Source organism: Xenopus laevis, chromosome 1L (genome assembly GCF_017654675.1).
Source record: "Xenopus laevis strain J_2021 chromosome 1L, Xenopus_laevis_v10.1, whole genome shotgun sequence".
In the NCBI taxonomy this organism is placed as follows: domain Eukaryota; kingdom Metazoa; phylum Chordata; class Amphibia; order Anura; family Pipidae; genus Xenopus; species Xenopus laevis.
The window spans coordinates 142,252,933-142,272,640 of NC_054371.1; the positions used below are offsets into that span (position 1 = coordinate 142,252,933).

The 19,708-nt window shown below is 38.1% G+C and overlaps 2 protein-coding genes across 3 annotated transcripts in view; both read right to left on the bottom strand.

Annotated features, from left to right (window-relative positions):
- Positions 1-4,220, bottom strand: part of trpm6.L (transient receptor potential cation channel, subfamily M, member 6 L homeolog) — a 79,629-nt gene extending 75,409 nt beyond the window's left edge. Inside the window, exon 1 of one of the 2 annotated variants that reach the window (XM_041564279.1) lies at positions 3,791-4,220. In XM_041564279.1, coding sequence (XP_041420213.1) covers positions 3,791-3,808 — 18 coding nt within the window. In that variant the 5' untranslated portion in view covers positions 3,809-4,220. The remainder of the gene's footprint in view (positions 1-3,790) is intronic. The other variant, XM_018258825.2, reaches the window with a different exon arrangement.
- Positions 4,221-11,852: 7,632 nt separating this feature from the next.
- LOC108714527 lies at positions 11,853-16,362 on the bottom strand. Its single transcript, XM_018258839.2, has 2 exons — positions 15,756-16,362; positions 11,853-12,415 (listed from the first exon to the last, which is right to left on the bottom strand). Exons 1-2 carry the CDS (start codon positions 16,035-16,037, stop codon positions 12,266-12,268), a joined length of 432 nt encoding a protein of 143 aa, XP_018114328.1. The 5' UTR covers positions 16,038-16,362; the 3' UTR covers positions 11,853-12,265.
- Positions 16,363-19,708: the final 3,346 nt, after the last annotated feature.

Here is a 19,708-nt window from a genome sequence, read left to right on the forward strand (position 1 = left end):
CTCAAAAGAGAGATGGTGAAACAGTTCCTCTTGAGGAATTGGTGCTGTTGAGTTGACTAGAATAATATATAATTTACATATATAAGAGTTAAATATAATTTAGTTGTAGTTTCCATGGAGCTGTAACTGAACTCAGATATTGCTGTTGAAGTGGCAGATCATTGTGGGGGTAGTATCCAACACTGGTAACGTCTTGCCACCTTTGACATATCATAACATGATTCAGGAATGACTTTCGGCATTCCTCAGGATTTGTCTTGTATAACCATGTCACTGTCAGTCTGCTAGGGATAATGATCTACCTAGCACTCACAACAAAGCAGGTAAATGTTACTTATTAAACATATTACCAGGCCAAGTGTAGTAAAAGCCCTTATCAGAAGATATATAGATGCAATGTTCTGGTGTATGAGAGCAGAGTACTTCCAAGTGCTTGCTCTGCAATCTGGGTCAGTGTGCCTTTCAGAAATATGATGACAGCTTAAAATCAGTTCTTTGCTATTACTGTTGGCAATTTTACTTTTATACGTGGGAGAGGATGATAAAAAAAATAGAAAAAATAGCAAATATGAAAAGTGTCCTAACCAAGGGCAAGGGCACACCAAGGGGTCGATTAGCTTACTATCAAATTTCTGGTTTTTTTTTTTCAAAAATCTCTAAGTGGTCCGTTTTTAATGAATTTGGACTTTTCGGATTTGTTTTCGTTAGGAATTGTCCAAAAAAACTTGCATTTTTAGGGGTTTTAGAGGTATTCGTTTTTTTTTTTTTTTGGATCATTTAGCGTTATTTTTTTCTTCATTTTTTTTTCCTTCATTTTTTTAAAGGTGTCGTTCACCTTTAAATTAACTTGTTTGAGGTAAAACCACTAAAATGAGCCTGATGATAAATAGGACTCAACATGGTTGAGTTTTTATTTATTAAGCTTTAAACTCACATTTTGATAAATCTGGCCTTAAGTGTACAGAATGCTTCTCTCCGCCTAAGGACTTTAATGAGGCATAGAGAAGCAGATCCACTGAAATCAGTGACTTCCAGTATCTGCACTTAAAAGTACAGCTTCCACTTGCATGCAGATACATAGAGCCAATCGGAGTGGAGATCGGCTTGACCTGCTTTCCCGTTTTTCAGACCAATCTCCCCTACACTCAATTCTATTTACTCGTATGCAGGTGGAAGCTGTACTTTTAATCGTGGATACACTCACATCAAGATGTGGTTTTAGAGCTTAATAAATGAAAACTCACCCACGTTCTATTCATTCCTATGGGATTTTTAGAACCATATTTATCAAATGGTGAGTTCTAACTTTCACCCATTGATAAATACAATTCTAAAAATCTTATACGAATAAATTGATCCCTTGGCCAGTGCTCCATTTAGGAAAAGACTACACTGGCCCGGAGACACCAGGGGGTATTGATTAAAACTCTTAAAAACATCTTGACAAAATTGTGCATCTTTTTTTAATTGTCACCCGAAAACTTCACCTTTTTTGAGTTGTTGCCTGAGACCCTCTACTTTTTTTGATTTTTGAAAGAAAATCAGCCCAGAATCATTGAACATCATGAAGGCAAAAAAACATCTTGCAATTGTAAAAGGGACATCTGCCACTGACGTTTACATGACTTCAACAGGGTTTTAGCTGGAGCATTTGTGGATTTTTAGCAGCTTTGGAGCATAATAAATCTCGAAAAAATCTGATTTTTCCCATAAAAACTTGACCAGAAAAATTCAAGACTTAATAAATAGGCGGAATCGCCTGTGTAGTCCTGCCCTTAGAGAGATGAAAAGCAGGAAGTTGTATTATGTTCTATGTTAGACATCTGCTCACTCCAGCCTTTATACATTACATTTTTCGCTAACTGGAAATTTTTTTATTTTGCCCAGCCTATCTATTTACCCAGTTTTTATTTTTGCACTGAACTTTTCCTTAAGGGGAAGGCATTCTTGGGAAATTTGTCGCCCAAGTAAGATCAGGTTTTGAAAAGTCAACAAATCTCCTTGTCTTTCTCCAAAAGTACGGACGGTGTCCTTGTTTCTCTGCTTGTCATCTCTATGGGGCAGAGACTTGTCTCCTGTGCCTCTTAATACAAGCAACTCCGTCCCTGTGGTGTGCCCCATGGTGAGGAAGCGCTGCTTCCAATAACGTGGGGATACTCACAAGTGCAGACTAACAATAATGAGCTATTACTATACGAGCCACTTGGGAAAATGCCACAAAGGCCAAGGCCTAGGAGGGTGGCAGATTGTCTCAAGTCCCAACTACTTACAAAAATGGTAGCAAAATATATGGTTTGAACTGTATTAGGTGGAATAACAGACTCGGTGCTTTTATTCTATGCATACAGGATGAGGCGGAGGTCTTGGGTCAACTTACATCCTACATCCGACATCAAGCACAATAACAGATATCTACATACCATTTAAATCTGAAATCACAGTGGTACAATGGCAAGCATTAAGACAATGGCACAAGTGGCTTTTTGATTCAAGTGTTTTGGTATGGTGAAAACAATTTACAAAATTCGACTTGTGGAATTTTTCTCATTCTTGCCATAGCCTTAGGATGGACAATAAGTACCCGTCACAAAACCAATATATCACAGATGCAACTGAAAGTATTCTTATCCATCTCGTCTTCCCTGATACAAACTCAAACCCTTATCATATAATAAGGGATCTCACAGTATTATTTCAAGTAAAAGCATCCTGCTTCGGGGATTGCTGTCACTTTAATTTCCATAAAAACAGCTCTAACCAGCATTAGACACACTTTTTATCACCTTCAGTCAGTATCTGTGGTTACCATGGTAACTGCACACACAGCACAGGGTTACGGACTGAATTCCTCTGATGCTTGGAGCACATTGGATGTACCTTTCAGCAGTACGATGGCTGGCAAATACCTTATTAGTGACAATAATACATTTTTTCTAAAAGCTGTATCTTAAAGTATATTGCCTATTAACTCCCACTCACTGTTCCTAAGGCTAGCAGCTCATTACCAGCACAAGGTGCAGAACCGATAATACTGTACCTGGGATTATCAAGTGAATTTATTTTTTAAAGACAATTTAGCAGTAATTGTAAACTAATAAGCAGTTGTAACAGTTTTAGTGAGAACGGTCAAATGGAAGATTCAATACATATGAACCCAAAAATGTGTCATTTTTGCCTAATGAAAAACGTTCTTAGAACTTTTTTTCATATATATTAAACATTTTTAAAGTTATTTGTAAATGACATTAACAGCAGTTCCTATTTTCTGCACTGCGGATTCCTACTCTTGAAACAATCTGAAAAGACAGCTCTCCTCCAGCCAAGACTCCATTTCCCACTATGCCTTGCCATGCACACTTCTCGCATCAGCTGGCTTCTGTCTCATTGTTTCAATAGTCAGAAGCGGCAGTGCAAAGACTACCAAGGCAGATACTTCTTTCAGTAGCAATTATATTTACAAATAACTCCAAAATGGCTGAAGATGCGTAACTACTGTATTCTGAAGGTATTATATTTATATTATTAAGGGAAATGATCTATTGGGGTTACAACCCCTACTTTGTACACAATTTCTGGACTAAGCATAGGAGTTCCCCATAGCAATATACACATATATAACAAGACAAGTAGTATCCCCTTGCCAAGCATCTCTCTATACAGCAGGCTGCAGTGCAGGATCAGCAGGTGAGCCACAGGTTGCTTATCTCTCTGTTAGACATTTTCATATTATACTCCCTAGTCAGCAAAAAGTGAGTGGAAAAGCAGTAAAAGAGTTCTCTTTGTACTGTACCTTTAGCTGGACTTTCATGTTTGCAGGGGGTTACACAGAGGTGCAGCTCCCCAATACATGTGTCTGTGGCATACAGGTGCCCATGGGCTAGTAAGACTTGTCTTCCAGGTCAGCTGTGACAGAGGCAGGCAAAGGAGCAATGTGCAGCCTGAGAAATCCCCCACCTTCCAGGGAAACACTTGCTTCTCCCGGGGGAGGAGGGAGGGGCGGTGGATCCTTCCTCCAAGCACTTAACATATCTCTCTACTACACAATCAGATGATTCCTGGGCCGGGAATTCTTTCCTGCAAGACGGGCTCCCTCTGCAGAGCTCAGATCCCCACGCACCTGGGCACGTCCCGGGACTACCTCCCCCGGAGAGTGGGCGCGTCTTCTTTTGTATCTATTGGAATCTTTATAAATCGCACTGGCATCTACTCTCTTCTTGCGCATTACTCCCCGTACACACTCTGATCTGAGATTTGTTTGTCCCTATGTGCTGCTCTACACAGTACAGGTATGGGACTGGGAGCTGTTATGTAGACTGCTTGGGTTTTCCGGATATGAGGCCTTTCCATAATTTGGGTCTCCATATTTAAGGGCAGAGACACACTGGCAGATTCGGGGAGATTAGTCGCCCGGAACAAATATCCTCTTCTTTGGAGCTACTAATCTCCCCAAACTGCCTTCGCGCCTGCTAGAATGAAAGTCGCCAGCGGGATGCCAGCGCTTCATTTTCCAAAGTGGCCCGAAGTTTCCTTGTGAGTCTACAAAATTTTTGGGTCTCTATACTTTTAAGTCTGCAGATTTTTCAGCTTCCCTCCCCCAATAACAGATATGCACCATCCCAATGGTGGGCCTCTAGCAGGTATCCAACCACAGGGCCGCCATTAGAAATCACGGGACCCCGTACAACAAATTTTTGGAGACCCTGGGCCCCAAGCCCCACCCCAAATCCTGCTCACTCCACACCACAGTTAAAAAACCACATAGTGCTAAAAAAAGTAACAACCTCACACACATAAGTTATAAAAAGTTATTGATGATCAGGGCCCCCTTATACAGTAAGTTAAAAAAAAACTGGTGCCAGGGCCCCCCATAAAACTTTTTTTTAAAAAAAAATTGGTGGTCAGGGCCCCCTACAAGTTAAAAAAAAATAATTGGTGACAGGGCCCCCTTATAAGTTAAAAAAAAAACATTGGCTCCAGGGCCCCCCATAAAATATTTTTTAAAAAAACATTGGTGCCAGGGCCCCCTTTACAAGTAAAAAAAAAATTTGGGGCCCCAAAGAATATTTTTTTTCAAAAAAAAAACATTGGTGCTAGGGCCCCCCTTACAAGTTAAAATAAAATTAGGGCCCCAGAGAATATTTTTTAAATTTATTTAAATAAAAAAACACACATTGGTGTTCAGTAGAATTGAACTTGTTGCTTCAGTACTTCAACTTCACCTCCTATCGTGACTTTGGGTATTTTTGCCATTTTCAGGACTTCTGGCCTTTTCGCTGCTTTGGGAATTTGGTTGTTCAGCACCTCTGCATTTCGGCTGTTCGGGACTTCGGAAGGGCGGCACGGCCTCGGGCTGTTAAGGGGGGCCCGGCTCGTTTGAAAAGTTCAGCACTCCCTAGCCCCCCTTCAGACCTGGGCCACTTGTACCCCCCTAATGGCGGCCCTGCCCCACCACATAGCTACAGGTCAAACTTGAGAAAGGCCCAAGTGCCAACTGATGCCAATTTTATTGTATATAATAAACTAGGCAGTTATTTTTTTTTCCAGAAAATGTGTCCACCCTAAAATGTATCAGCAGTGTAAAGTGGGCCCTTAACATGGTTTCTTTCATCTTATTTACATTAATGATATTAGAGCTAAACATAAATGTTTTTTTAATGCACAGTGAATATTATTTATTTGTGATCAGTCGTGTACATTAAAGGGGTGCTTGACCCTAAGTTAACTTTCAATATGTTATACAATAGCAGCTAATTCCAAACAACTTTTCAACTCGCCTTGTCTTTTTCTTTTTTATAGTTTTTGAATTATTTGCCTTCTTTTTCTGACTCTTTCCAGCTTTCAAATGGGGGTCAATGACCTCATCTAAAAAAACAAATGTTCTGTAAGGCTACACATTTATTGTTATTGCTACTTTTTATTATTCATCTTTCTATTCGAGGCCTCTCCTATTCATATTCCAGTCTCTCATTCAAATCAATGCATGGTTGCTAGGGTAAATTGGACCCCAGCAACCAGATCGCTGAAATTGCAAACTGGGGAGCTGCTGAATAAAAAGCTAAATAACTCAAAAAACACAAATAATGAAAAACAATTTTACTCTCTACATCAGTGATCCCAAAGCAGTGGCTCGCGAGCAACATGAATTCCAGGCTTGGGGGCAAGTTTTAATTGCATAAAAACTAGGTGTACTGCCATGTAGATCCTATAGGCTGCCAGTCTGTATATAAATATCAAACTACAGCCCTTATTTGGCATCTCACTTTTTTTATGCTTGCGTTGCCCCCTACTTTTTTACATTACATGTGGCTCACGGGTAAATAAGATTGGGGACCCCTGCTCTACATCATATTAAAAGTTAGTTTAGGTGAACAACCCCTTTAGTACAGCCAACCAGGTTGCAGGTCCAATCTGGCTGAAACTATAAATTCATTGACAAGTGGGAATATTTCAGTGTATTGCACAGAGTCCCTTCTCAAGGACTGAATCATTTGCAAGATCTCAGTGATGGATATTGTGATACATACAGTATTTGTTGTGTGCCCTTTACTTACCTTTAATATTTATACAAATGTTTAGCTGTAGAGCCAAGATTACCATGTGGGCACTGGTTTAAGCACAATCAGAGTGGAGGTCGGCCTGTCACTGATTAGATTAACATGGGAAGACACGTCAAGATTATGGGGACTTTTTTTACTGTATTTTTAGCCTGATAACAGGGGTGGTCAAAGCATCCCTTGTTCCATAAGCCTAATGAAAGTAATATACAGAGTTGGTAAAAATGTACTCCAACATTTGCCAAGGTTCTCCTTACTTTAAGACAAAACTATTGCATCATATGGAAATTAGCCCATAACCAGTGGTGGATTGCTATTAGATCTAGATTGCGCAGGCCCTATATTTCCCATGGGCCACAGCATGTAAGCAAGAAGGACAATGTGCAGGGGTGAGACAGGATTAGGGATGTACCGAATCCAGGATTTGATGACGGCACTTCCGGTTTGCAGCACCACCAACACCTGTTTGATGGTAGCCGGCGGGTTGCAGATCCGGGTGAGGTAGCGGATCAAAGTGGGTAAATAAGTGGGTAAATATGCAGGTTCGGGTCCGGTCCGGGTCTTAGAAATTGGTTCCGTGCAGAACTCTACATCAGGCTAAGAGAAGCCTGGAATTACCACCACAGAGCAGCACAGGTTTTATGGCTGTATACACAGCATCACAGATGGATTAGGAAACATGAAACTGGCCATACACTTCTCTCACACTTTTGGAAGACTCTGCATAAAAGTGAAAACACCCCCTATTCCAAAAACAAGATGCGTGATTGGCTTCAAGGCTGTGTGCACCAGGAAATACCTTCAGACAAAGACAACTCCAGATACTGTACAGAAATGTATCACAGACACAATGTTGCCTATAGACCAAACTCAATCTAACAACAGGTATGGGATCTGTTATCCGGAAACCCATTATCTATAAAGCTCCGAATTAAGAAAAGGCTGTCTCCCATAGATGCCATTTTATCCAAATAATCTAAATTTGTAAAAATGATTTCCTTTTTCTCTGTAATAATAAAACAGTCGCTTGTACTTGATCCCATCAACTTAAGATATAATTAATCCTTATTGTACGCAAAACCAGTCTATTGGGTTTATTTAAATGATTTTCTAGACTTAAAGGAAAACTATACCCCCCAAACAATGTAGGTCTCTATAAAAAGATATTGCATGAAACAGCTCATGTGTAAACCCCTGCTTCATGTAAATGAACCATTATCATAATAATATACTTTTCTGGTCAGGTGATCTCTGAGGCAGCACAGATAGAGTCACGAAATGGTGGCTCAAGGCAAGAGATGTAAAAGGGCAATATTTATGTAAATATATATTCCAGTTTGGTAAGATTCTTTGTCATTCAATTTGATATAAATTATCTGTTGCTTAAGTATTCATTTTGGGGCTATAGTTTTCCTTTAAAGGGGTTGTTCACCTTCGAGTTAACCTTTAGTATGACATTTTGACAATTTGCAATTGGTTTTCATTTTTTATTGCTTGTGGTTTTTGAGTTATTTAGCTTTTTATTCAACAGCTTCCCTAATTAACTTTTTTTAGCAATCTGGTTGCTATGGTGCAAATTAACCTAGCAACCATGCCCTGATTTGAACAAGAGACCGGAATATGAATTGGAGAGGACCTGAATAAAAGGATGAGTAATAAAAAGGAGCAATAACAGTACATTTGTAGCTTTACAGAGCATTTGTTTTTAAATGTGACCCCCATTTGAATGCTGGAAAGAGTTAGAAGAAAAAGGCAAATAATTAAAAAAAACTATTAAACATAAATAATGAAGACCCATTAAAAAGTTGCTTAGAATTAACCATTCTATAACATACTAAAAGTTAACTAAAAGGTGAACCACCCCTTTAAGGTATGAAGATCCAAATTACTGAAAATATCCATTATCCAGAAAACCCCAGGTCCCAAGCATTCTGGATAACAGGTCTCATACCTGTACATAGATACATAAAAGACTGTTGTCACAAACAAACTAGATTTACAAACTCAAAAGTATTCCACCTCCGCTAAGACCTTTAGTTAATTTTTAGTACGTTGTGAAATTCCTAGCAACTTTGCAATTGGTCTTATTTATTTATTTTTTTATAGTTTTTTAATTACTTTGCCCTTCTCTTCTTTAACTTTCTTGCTTTCAAATGGGGGTCAATGACCCCAGAAGCTTATAAATATTGCTGCTTGAGCTTACAATTTTATTACTGTTAATTTTTATCCCTTATCTTTCTATTTAGTCCCTCTCCCATTCATATTTAAGGGGCAGATTTATCAAAGGTCAAGTTGTTTTCCTGAAAAATTTGAGTTTTTCAAGGGTAGTTTTCAGTCAAAACTTGAATCTTTCTGATGTAAAAAAAAAAGTTACATTTTTTTGAGATTTATTATACCCTGAAGCTCGAAATAGCTAGAATCCAAAAATATTTCAGTTAAATCCAGTCAAGGTCATGCAGAAGTCAATGGCAGAGGTCGCTTGAACCATTTTAAGATGTTAATAGCCTTCACAATGTTTGGGCTTTATAAAGTGGGTTTCGATCAAAAGCTCGATTAATTCGAGTTTTTTTCTGCGGAAATCTCACTCAGTTTGAGTATTCAGGTTTTTCACCCCAAATTCACGGATTCAAGTTTTCTACATTGGAGTTTTTTCATAAATTAGAAAACATAGAGTGACTTCATTCGAGGTATAAAAAACCTCACAAACTCGACCTTTGTTAAATAAATTTGGGGTGCTATATAAATAAATATATACAATTTTAAGTCTGGTCTGTATCTCCATTTGAGAAATGACAGCCACAAAACCAACTTGGATGGCTTATCTAAAATGAAGTCAGGTACCGTCTATAACCTGAATAGCATGTAATACTATTGTAGAAATCTGAAATTGCCTAAGATTCCTTCACTTCACTAGTAAAATCCAATTGGTTACAAACCTTAAAGTTAGCATCCTCTCTTGTACAAAATTATGTGTGATGCTTTTAAGAGCTTTAGAATACTGGAACAGAGGCTGCTCAGCATTGAGTTGTATGCATTTTTAGATCAATTGGGTAACCCAAACTGTTAATTTCGGGGAAACAAACTGTCCACTTCAGCTACCAAAACTCCTTGTTTAACAGAGTGCATCAGGTTCTGTGCAACAGAACTAGTTTCCTTATCTCAGTACGACCCCCCCCCCCCGCCATTCCCAAACTTAGGAAAGTGGCTTGGATAGATCATGTCACCCTCAGTCTGTAAATAAAAAAAAAAACATGAGCACTAAAGTGAACATCGATGAATTCCATGTTATTTGTCGTATACTGCCTTGCTCAGCCAGACAAGTGCGTACTTAAATCTGATGAAATCTATTTAGGGCCCCCAGTAGGGCTACAAAATGCTTTCTCATAACTACTACCCCCACTACACCTCAACTTGGCAACAAGGAATGGCATCCCTTTAACTGTCCTCCCAATTATGAAAGCACAACTAATATTGGTTTCTCCAACAGAAATTAGATAATATTTTTAAAAAAGGCTTGCACCTTGCAAGCAGCTAAAGGCAATTCAAGGAAAATTTGCATATCTGGAATGCATAGCAATGGAAATAAAGTGACAAACATACATTGGGTTTCTCAGTTGTGTTCTGCACTGCAAATATGTATTATGCTATGAGAAAAGTGATAAGCATATATCCAAGCAGTCCAACCAGAGAAAGACTTCCATAACCAGAAAAAGGTTTTTTTCCATTATCACAGCCCAGTGGCTCCTCACGTCACATACAGAAAGCAGATCACATGCATGTTCAAAAGTCAAAGGAATACTATAATCATTTAATAACCCTCCCTATAATAAGAACATTTAATTTTAAATTAAGCTTGAATTGTGTTCTATTATTTTCGTTTATTGACATATTAGAGGTTCAGATTTCATGAAATTATAAAATTTATTAATGCATGTTTACTTTTCCTTTGCTAAACATCGTAATTTTTACTTATTGCTAATTCCTCAACAGGCATCACATGCAACAGTGTAAAAATGTTAACAAGCCTTATAGGTAAAAACTATTTGTCTTGTGGGACAGTGGCTTTGAGCATGAGTGTATATCTAGAATCCATGCCATAAAGTGACACAGGGTTTCTGATGGTTAACAGAAAGGAGAAAAAATCTTCACGTGTCCAGAAATGTATTGCTCTAAAGAAGCATGAAATGTGCCAATATCTTTTCCATTGAACACTAAATAAAAGTAAAGGTGGATGATCTTATATGCTCTCCAATCAGTCCATGGGCAAAGCATGGCCCACCTTTGTGTCAAGTGTTTGTGCAAAATGAGCTGCAGCTTCTCTTCACTTCCTCATCTGCTGATGAGCCATGCACTGGCAAATATGGTGCACTGGAACCTTTGCTTCATGAGATTTTATCTGTGGTTCTATGTTCAACTTAAAGGGGGGGTTCATATTAAAGATTTTAACTTTAGGGGGCTATTTATCAAAAGTTGAATTTTAGAGCTTTGTGGGCTTTTTTTTTTATATCTCAAATGAAGTCACAACGCAAATGGTTTCTAATTTAAGAAAAAACTCAAATGTAAAAAACACTCAAATCAGTGGATTCGGGGTTAACAACCAGAAAACTCCCGAGTTGTTGAGGGAAACCCACCGAAAAATACTCCAGCATCATAAAGGTTATTAACATCTTCCAGTGGTTCAAGGGACCTCTGCCGTTGACTCCTTCATGACCTCGACAGGTTTTAGATGGTGTATTTTTGGATTCAAATTTTGACTGAAAAATAGCCTTAAAAAATGTATTTTATTTTTTTTATTGAAAAAACAACTTAATAAACCTGTCACTTAGTATGTTATAGAATGGCTAATTCTAGCCAGCTTTTCAATTGACCTTCATTTTTTCTTTTGTATATCTTTTTTAATTATTGCTTTGCTTTCAAATGGTCACTGACCCCATCTAAAAAAAGAAATGCTCTGTAAAGCTTTTAATTACTCGTCTTTCTATTCAGGCCCTCTCCTATTCATATTCCAGTCTCTTATTCAAATCAATGCATGGTTGCTAAGGCAATTTATACCCTAAAAAGCAAAGAAGAAAAAACTGCAGGTGATGCTGCTCCAGTATAAAAAGTCTCCAATCCATAGCATGGTCGACATTGGTCACAGCAATACTTACCTGACTGTTTTGGGGTAGTGGATACCTGAATTTTTAGACTGACTTTCACTGAATTTATACCCCTATGACAAAACTTAGAATGACATCAGTTTTCCATTAGTATCTGCATGACATTTATGTAGGAAAACAACCCCCAAAGCTACAAAGCTACAAAACTACTGTTTTATTAAACTGGCAATATACACTTGTGTTCAACATAACTTCAATGAATAGGGCTTGTACAGCTTTGGGCATGCTCCATTAGTGCTTTAGAAAAACGGAAATTAAAAAAATATTTTTTTTTAGATGAAAAGAAGTCAGAAGTATTACTGCACTAAATCCACAATGTTGGGATGTGGCTGACTATGAAATCCTCGGGGGGGGGGGGGAGGCCTGTCGAAGGCTGAAAGGAATACAAACCCAATTTGAATATTCATATTTACGCAAAATATTAAATATAAATCAGCTCAGAAAAAAATATTTTCACATTGAACAAAGGATTTATATTGTCATTTAAAAAAAATAGTAAGATTGACAAAAATGAAAAAAAAAAAATGCTTGCACTCAATATAAAATGTAAAGTCAGCTGTCCATCTCTTCTAATGTTTCTGTTTTAGGTTTAGGATGCTTATTAACTTCTTCAGGTTCAATGATTATTTCAGAAAGATCAATCTCAGGTAAAGGAGTCCTCCAGTAATTAAATGAGTTGTATTCTTTGAAGTCATCATCGTTCTGCAAAAACATATCAATGACAAAATGATTTAGTAAAGTACCCAAAACAATTCATGTTCATTACTATGGTTTCGTGAAACATTGACAGCATACTAAAACCTACTGCAGACCATTTCACAAGGGGCATTATTATAATGCTTTATTAATATAGCTAATACCAACATAGCTTTATACAAGGCCAAAACCTAAAACCTGGCAATAAATGTGTGTGACTCACTGAACTACTCACTGAAATTCTAACTGACATCAATGGGAAGCGATTCACATAACAGTTAAAGGGATACTGTCATGGGAAAAAAAATGAACCAGTTAATAGTGCTGCTCCAAAAGAATTCTGCACTGAAATCCATTTCTCAAAAGAGCAAACAGATTTTTTTTAAATTCAATTTTGAAATCTGACATGGGGCTAGACATTTTGTTAATTTCCCTGCTGCCCCAAGTCATGTGACTTGTGCTCTGATAAACTTCAATCACTCTTTACTGCTGAACTGCAAGTTGGAGTGATATCACCCCCTCCCTTTTTGCCCCAAGCAGCCAAACAAAAGAATAATGGAAAGGTAACCAGATAACAGCTCCCTAACAAAAGATAACAGCTGCCTGGTAGATCTAAGAACAGCACTCAATAGTAAAAACCCATGTCCCACCGAGACACATTCAGTTACATTGAGAAGGAAAAACAGCAGCCTGCCAGAAAGCATTTCTCTCCTAAAGTGAAGGCACAAGTCACATGACTGGGGCAGCTGGGAAATTGACAAAATGTCTAGCCCCATGTTAGATTTCAAAATTGAATATAAAATAATCTGTTTGCTCTTTTGAGAAATGGATTTCAGTGCAGAATTCTGCTCGGGTAGCACTATTAACTGATGTGTTTTGAAAAAACACATGTTTTCCGATGACAGGATCCCTTTAATGTTTTGAATGCTGTGGAGATCAAAGTGCCTCATGTTCCACTGCCATTGATCTACTTCTCACTGGAGAAATATCTCTATTATAGTGAATGCTATCAGTGTATCAAATACAAATGTATGGGGTTGTTCATCTAAGGAGACATTTATAGCAATGCATGGCAGACCATGCCCTGACAGAAGGGACAACTGCGTAGGTTTTCTCATTGCTTGTACAGAGAGATACCATAGCTCACTGCTAGCATAATTATTCTCCTGTAGTAAGAACACTGGGTGCGCCTCCTGCACAAGGATGCACAGCAATTTCAAAGGAACAGTAGCACCAATAAATGAAAGTGTTTTAAAATATAAATGTCCTGTTGCCCTGTACTGGTAAAATGGTTGTGGTTGCTTCAGAAATGCTAGTATAGTTTATATAAATATGCTGCTGTGTAGCAATCAATCTGAAAAAATGAGAAAAGGCATATAGGATACAATGCTGTAGAATATAGTTTGTTCAGGTTGTAATGTTTGAACTAAACTCGCTTTTTACAAATTTTATCTGATATCTGCTATTTAAACTGTGCCATTTAGCAGTTCTTAAAGGGATCCTGTCATTGGAAAACATGTTTTTTTCAAAACGCATCAATTAATAGTGCTACTCCAGCAATTCTGCACTGAAATCCATTTCTCAAAAGAGCAAACAGATTTTTTTTATATTCAATTTTGAAATCTGACATGGGGCTACACATATTGTCAATTTCCCAGCTGCCCCTGGTCATGTGACTTGTGCCTGCACTTTAGGAGAGAAATGCTTTCTGGCAGGCTGCTGTTTTTCCTTCTCAATGTAACTGAATGTGTCTCAGTGAGACATGGGTTTTTACTATTGAGTGTTGTTCTTAGATCTACCAGGCAGCTGTTATCTTGTGTTAGGAAGCGGTTATCGGTTACCTTCCCATTGTTTTTTTGTTTGGCTGCTGGGGGGGAAAAGGGAGGGGGTGATATCACTCCAACTTGCAGTACAGCAGTAAAGAGTGATTGAAGTTTATCAGAGCACAAGTCACATGACCAGGGGCAGCTGGAAAATTAACAATATGTCTAGCCCCATGTCAGATTTCAAAATTGAATATAAAAAAATCTGTTTGCTCTTTTGAGAAATGGATTTCAGTGCAGAATTCTGCTGGAGAAGCACTATTAACGGATTCATTATGAAAAAATGTTTTTTTCCCATGACAGTAGCCCTTTAAGATGCAATTCAGTGGTTTGGGGTCAGTAACAATTCTAAGCCCAGGACAGGCAATATAAGTTTTCTCAAATGCAGAACAGCCGGTCTTCAGCTCAACAGGCCTGCAGATGAGATAAAAAAAGGATGCCATCGAAATCAGCACTTGCAGAATTAAAAGGCATCTGTCATGCTCAGTATGGGTTCCAAAAAAATGGAAATACCGCACATCCTACCATTCCAAATATCTCCTCTTGGTGCTCAGTGTTGGGGAAATCGGCAACCTCCAGTGAAACGTATAAGAATATAACCGGCACACAAGGTATGCATTTAGCAGGGCAAGCCCTTGCAATTTTATTTAATGCATGGTGCACAATGCATTAAATAAAATTGCAAGGACTTGCCCTGCTAGATGCATACCTTGTGTGCTGGTGATATTCTTATATGCTCAGTATGGGACCATGTAAGTAACAGCCCAATATATGGCATAAAGATTGTCGATTAAAAGTATCCCACTCACTGTCCCAAGGCTATGTCACTGCGGGACACTCTACACAACCACCTTAAATAGAGCAATCCATGCTGGGGTTTTTTTTTTTTAAGTTGTTCACCTTTAAAAGTTATATTCTGAGACAATTTGCAATTGATTTTCATTTTTTATTATTTGTGACTTTTGATTTGAGCTATTTAACTTTTTATTCAGCAGCTTGCAATTTCAGTTTGCAATTTAAGTAATCTGGTTGCTAGGGTCCAAATTAGCATTGCAACTATGCATTGATATACATAAAGGAAGGAAATATGAAAAGGAGGGCCCCTTAATTGAAAGGGGAATAATAAAAAGTAGCAATTATGACAGAGCATTTGTTTTTAGATACGATGCCCACCCCCTATTTTGAAAGCTGGAAACAGTTGAAAGAAAATAAGGCAAATAAATCAAAAACTATATAAAAAAAAAGAAAGCCAATGGAAAAGTTGCTTAGAATTAGGCATGCTATAACATACTAAGAGTTAACTCAAAGATGATCTACTCCTTTAAAGCCGAGTAGGAAGTGAGTGAGATTAAAAATCACTTGGAGGGCCTAACTGCTTGGCATCCACCAGTCATTTAATTTTCATTTACCTTTACAAAAGTCAAATATGTCCTGCATACTTCATATATAACCAAGTACATTTCGTACATAAATTCCGTGTACGTGCAATGGATCGATTGCATTTTCTTAGCACGTGCAATTACCTGGCATTTGTACTCATTTGTGCTTTTGCTCTCCATCACCCTCTGCTTCTTACACGGAACTGGCGGCTGGGCTGCTGGCAGGGTTTCCTGCTCAGGAGTCTTACTGTTGCACCTTGCAGGCAGTATCACGTCCACACAAACATCCACCCCAAGCTTTCTTTTCCTTCTGGGAGTCAATGGGTCGCTACTGGGCTCATACTGGTATGAGGACAATTCCCCTGCATGCATTTTGCACGGGGGCGCCAAGGTAGCCACGTGATGCTCCGCTTTCCTCTTAGCCATTCGCAGCGCCCAGTGTTACAATACAAACACACTTCGCCAGGAGCAAGTCTAATGCCCGCACTATGCCAACAGCAGGACTGCCACTATATTCCCTGCTGCAACACAGTCACTCAGTCGTATCGTAAGTCAAAGTTATAAAAGTCCTTAGCAACTCTGCGTGTTACAATAACTTCGTAATTAATATTTGGCTTTGATCTATTGGTACCGTCTTATTCTTGGCGCTACGAATTATCGCCTAAACAGCGTGCGGATTTGTTTTCCTTCCGCTGTTTGGAACGCAGGAACGATAGAGTAGGCATAGCTCACCAAGTACAGCGCCACCGCTCGCCTCCTGTGGTAACTGTTACCGAGGTGCTTTTCAAAGCTGTTGAAAAAGGGACTGAGTTGTCTGCTTTTCTACCTGCAAGCCTGTCGTGCGACATTTTCGGCAGCCCAGGTTGGCTGCTTTCCAGTCAAATTGGGCTACTAATTTAAAGTCCATGCAGGTTTTGAAAGTACAAACTAGCCAAGATACGGATTTGGGCCTGGTTTCTGTTTTGGAAACCAGCCAAAGTTTTTTCTTGCCCTAATGTGCCAAGCCTGTGTCCTCAATGCATGTTGGGTAATGTAGTTTTTGTTTAACAATTTGCAGACTGCCATGTTTTATGTAAGACTACAATACCCAGCAAGCAATGGGACTGACTTGTGTAGAACTTGGAAATTACCAGATTTTGGGCTCTGTGTTTTCAGGTGACTTTCCTCAATTTCATACAATTTTGGGGCAACAATCTGCTGGCCACCAAAATGTCTAGAAGTTGAATTGTTTTACCAATATATATTGAAATTGCATATGATTCAGGCCTCATGGGGCACCTATACCTCCTGACCCCCCCCCCCCCCTCTGTAGTTACGGCCCTGGTGAAAAGGGCAAATCTTTCCCATTTTGCATCATGAAAAAATGTGCAAATCAGTGAAAATTGAAAAAGATGTATTTTCACATATCCGTAGGTACAAAATGTCAATTTTTTCTTCCGCTAAACTTTTATCTTTCTTTTATGTAGAAAAATAAAGAGGTGCTCAAATGTTAGCTCTGCTGCAATTAAAGAGCTTTTATCACATATCCACAAAAATAGTAACAAATGGCACACTCACTTCAATGCTTCTGCTTCAATTCAAATCGTGTTCTTTTTATTTCGGTGAGATCAATAAGCAAACGTTTCGGGGTCAAGTCCCTTCATCAAGTGCTACTTGATGAAGTAGCACTTGATGAAGGGACTTGACCCCGAAACGTTTGCTTATTGATCTCACCGAAATAAAAAGAACACGATTTGAATTGAAGCAGAAGCATTGAAGTGAGTGTGCCATTTGTTACTATTTTTGTATTTTCACATATATTCATTTATTTTTTAGACTTTTTTTTTCACTGCACGTTTTATTTTAGGCTACTTTTAGGGTTGCCACCTTTTCTGGAAAAAATACCGGCCTTCCTATATATTTATCTTTTTTCCCTATTAATAACATTGGGATCAACCATAATTTTTACCGGCCAGGCTGGTAAAATACTGGCCAGGTGGCAACTCTAGCTACTTTTGAAGTGCATCTTGGGAAGTTTTGGGCTGGGTTTTGTAGCTGACTTTGGCTGGTTTTGAAAATTAGACCTGGCAACCCTGCAGCCCTCTAGGGCTATAAAGGGCAACAAAAAAAAATTTGTTTTCCATTGGAGTTCCCATAAAAAATGGTCAAACAATTACAAAGAGAAATGTACGACATCATGGGACTTGCTGCTGTTTCTCAAAGAACTGTTCCATTTTCTGGGAATGCAAAGTGTATTTATATATAACAGTATTGTTCATAACTATGGATAAGGCAATTCTTTCATATGGTGGGACTTGAGTATTAATTATGAGGAGTTTTAGGGTTTGGTAAAAACAATTTATGGAAGTATTTATGTAGCAATTAAAAAAGTTTGCCCTGGTTTTGTCAGTGGCCATAGTACAGTAAAACAGGCAAAAAGCAGTTTCATGCACTTTTATTTCATATATACTGTAGGTATAATAAACATCATGTGGAGTAACCAGATTGAATATTTTTTTATTGAACCAATACCCATTCCTCTTTAGCATTGCGCTGAAAATATGGATGTTCTAAAACAAATACATTTATGTTCTAAAATAAAACAAAGCACATACAAATAATCTTCAGATTGTTTATTCAGGTACAGTATCAAATACAGATCATTAGTGGCAGGTCTGTTGGTGTTGGTGAAATCTAGCAAACCAGACATCGCTGTGGTCTGAAACAAAAAAAAAAATCCTACAGAATTCATAAGACAAACTCCCACTTATACGGACACTTATTTACAAGTCATCACTCATCTTTGAAAATATTCAAAGATGGGTGTCAAATACTTTTGTCAACATCATATTTCAGTATTTCATGTATTTCTTTATATAACAAAAAAATAGATCTGAGTTTCCATTACTTAATGGGGAAGTTTACCTTTAAGTTAACTTTTAGTATCTTATACAATGGCCAATTTCAAGCAACTTTTCAGAAGGTTATTTTTTTTATAGTTTTTTTAAATTATTTGCCTTCTTCTTCTGTCTCTTTCCTGCTTTCAAATGAGGGGCACCGACCCCCTCTAAAAAAAACAAATGCTCTGCAAAGCTACAAATGTATTGTTATTTCTACTTTTTATTACTCATCTTTCTATTTAGGTCCTCTCCTATTCACATTCCAGTCTCTTATTCAAATCAGTGTATGGTTGCTAAAGTAGTTTGGAACTTACAACCAGATCGCAAAAATTGCAAATTGGAGAACTGCAGAATAAAAAGCTAAATAACTAAAACACAAAAAGAAAATAAAAACCAGCTACAAATTGTCTCAGAATATCACTCAAAGTACCATTTTTCATGTGTGGTGGTGATATCCTAATATTTAGAGATTCTGATCAGGGTTTACACTATGGTTCATTCTGTCTTCGGTATCTCTGAACCTGAGCATCCTACTACTGCCCTATTATGTAAAAAGCCAGATGAGCTTACACTCCAACAATTCCAGCTATTTATGGTGATTATGACGGCAGCAAAATGAACAATCGCCAAGGCCTGGAAGACTAAACCAATTCCTGTTTAACCTCTCAAAAACAGAATGGATTGGACAATGACCCTGGAAAAGATGACATATCTTAACAGACAAAAAAAAAAAGTTTCTCAAACTCTGGCAACTGTGGTTCCATTACAGATACTGGACAGACTACTGCAACACACTCCTCTCTATGACAGACCCCCCTATCTAGCCTAGCCCACACCTTCAGATTGATATGTTAACATACTGGTAATTTAATCTTAATATACTATCTAGTCTCCGTTGTCCTATTATGGTTTGGCATAGCTGAGAGATGGCAGATAATATATTACTAATGTTGTTGTCTTAGTTGCTTTTAGTTATTTTATTGGACTACCGTTTGCTAGTCAGACAGCTGCTCAATGGTCTAATTTTATCTCTACTGACTAAATTTAGGCAGACTGTTCCTTTTAGCCTCTACTGGATTACTTTAATACCAGCTAATATTTACTCCACCTATTTTATTCATGTGCATTATATATGTGATGTTTACCAGTAGCATAGGTCGATATACTCTGATATTGGCCATGTCATCTTAAACAGAATGGTGTTATTTTACTCTTTGG

Coding starts and splice junctions, on each gene's coding strand:
- LOC108714527 (XM_018258839.2), bottom strand. CDS start 16,037: ATGGCTAAGAGGAAAGCGGAGCATCACGTGGCTACCTTGGCGCCCCCG. Junction 12,416..15,755: donor CAAATGAGTACAAATGCCAG/GTAATTGCACGT, acceptor ATGTTTTTGCAG/AACGATGATGACTTCAAAGA.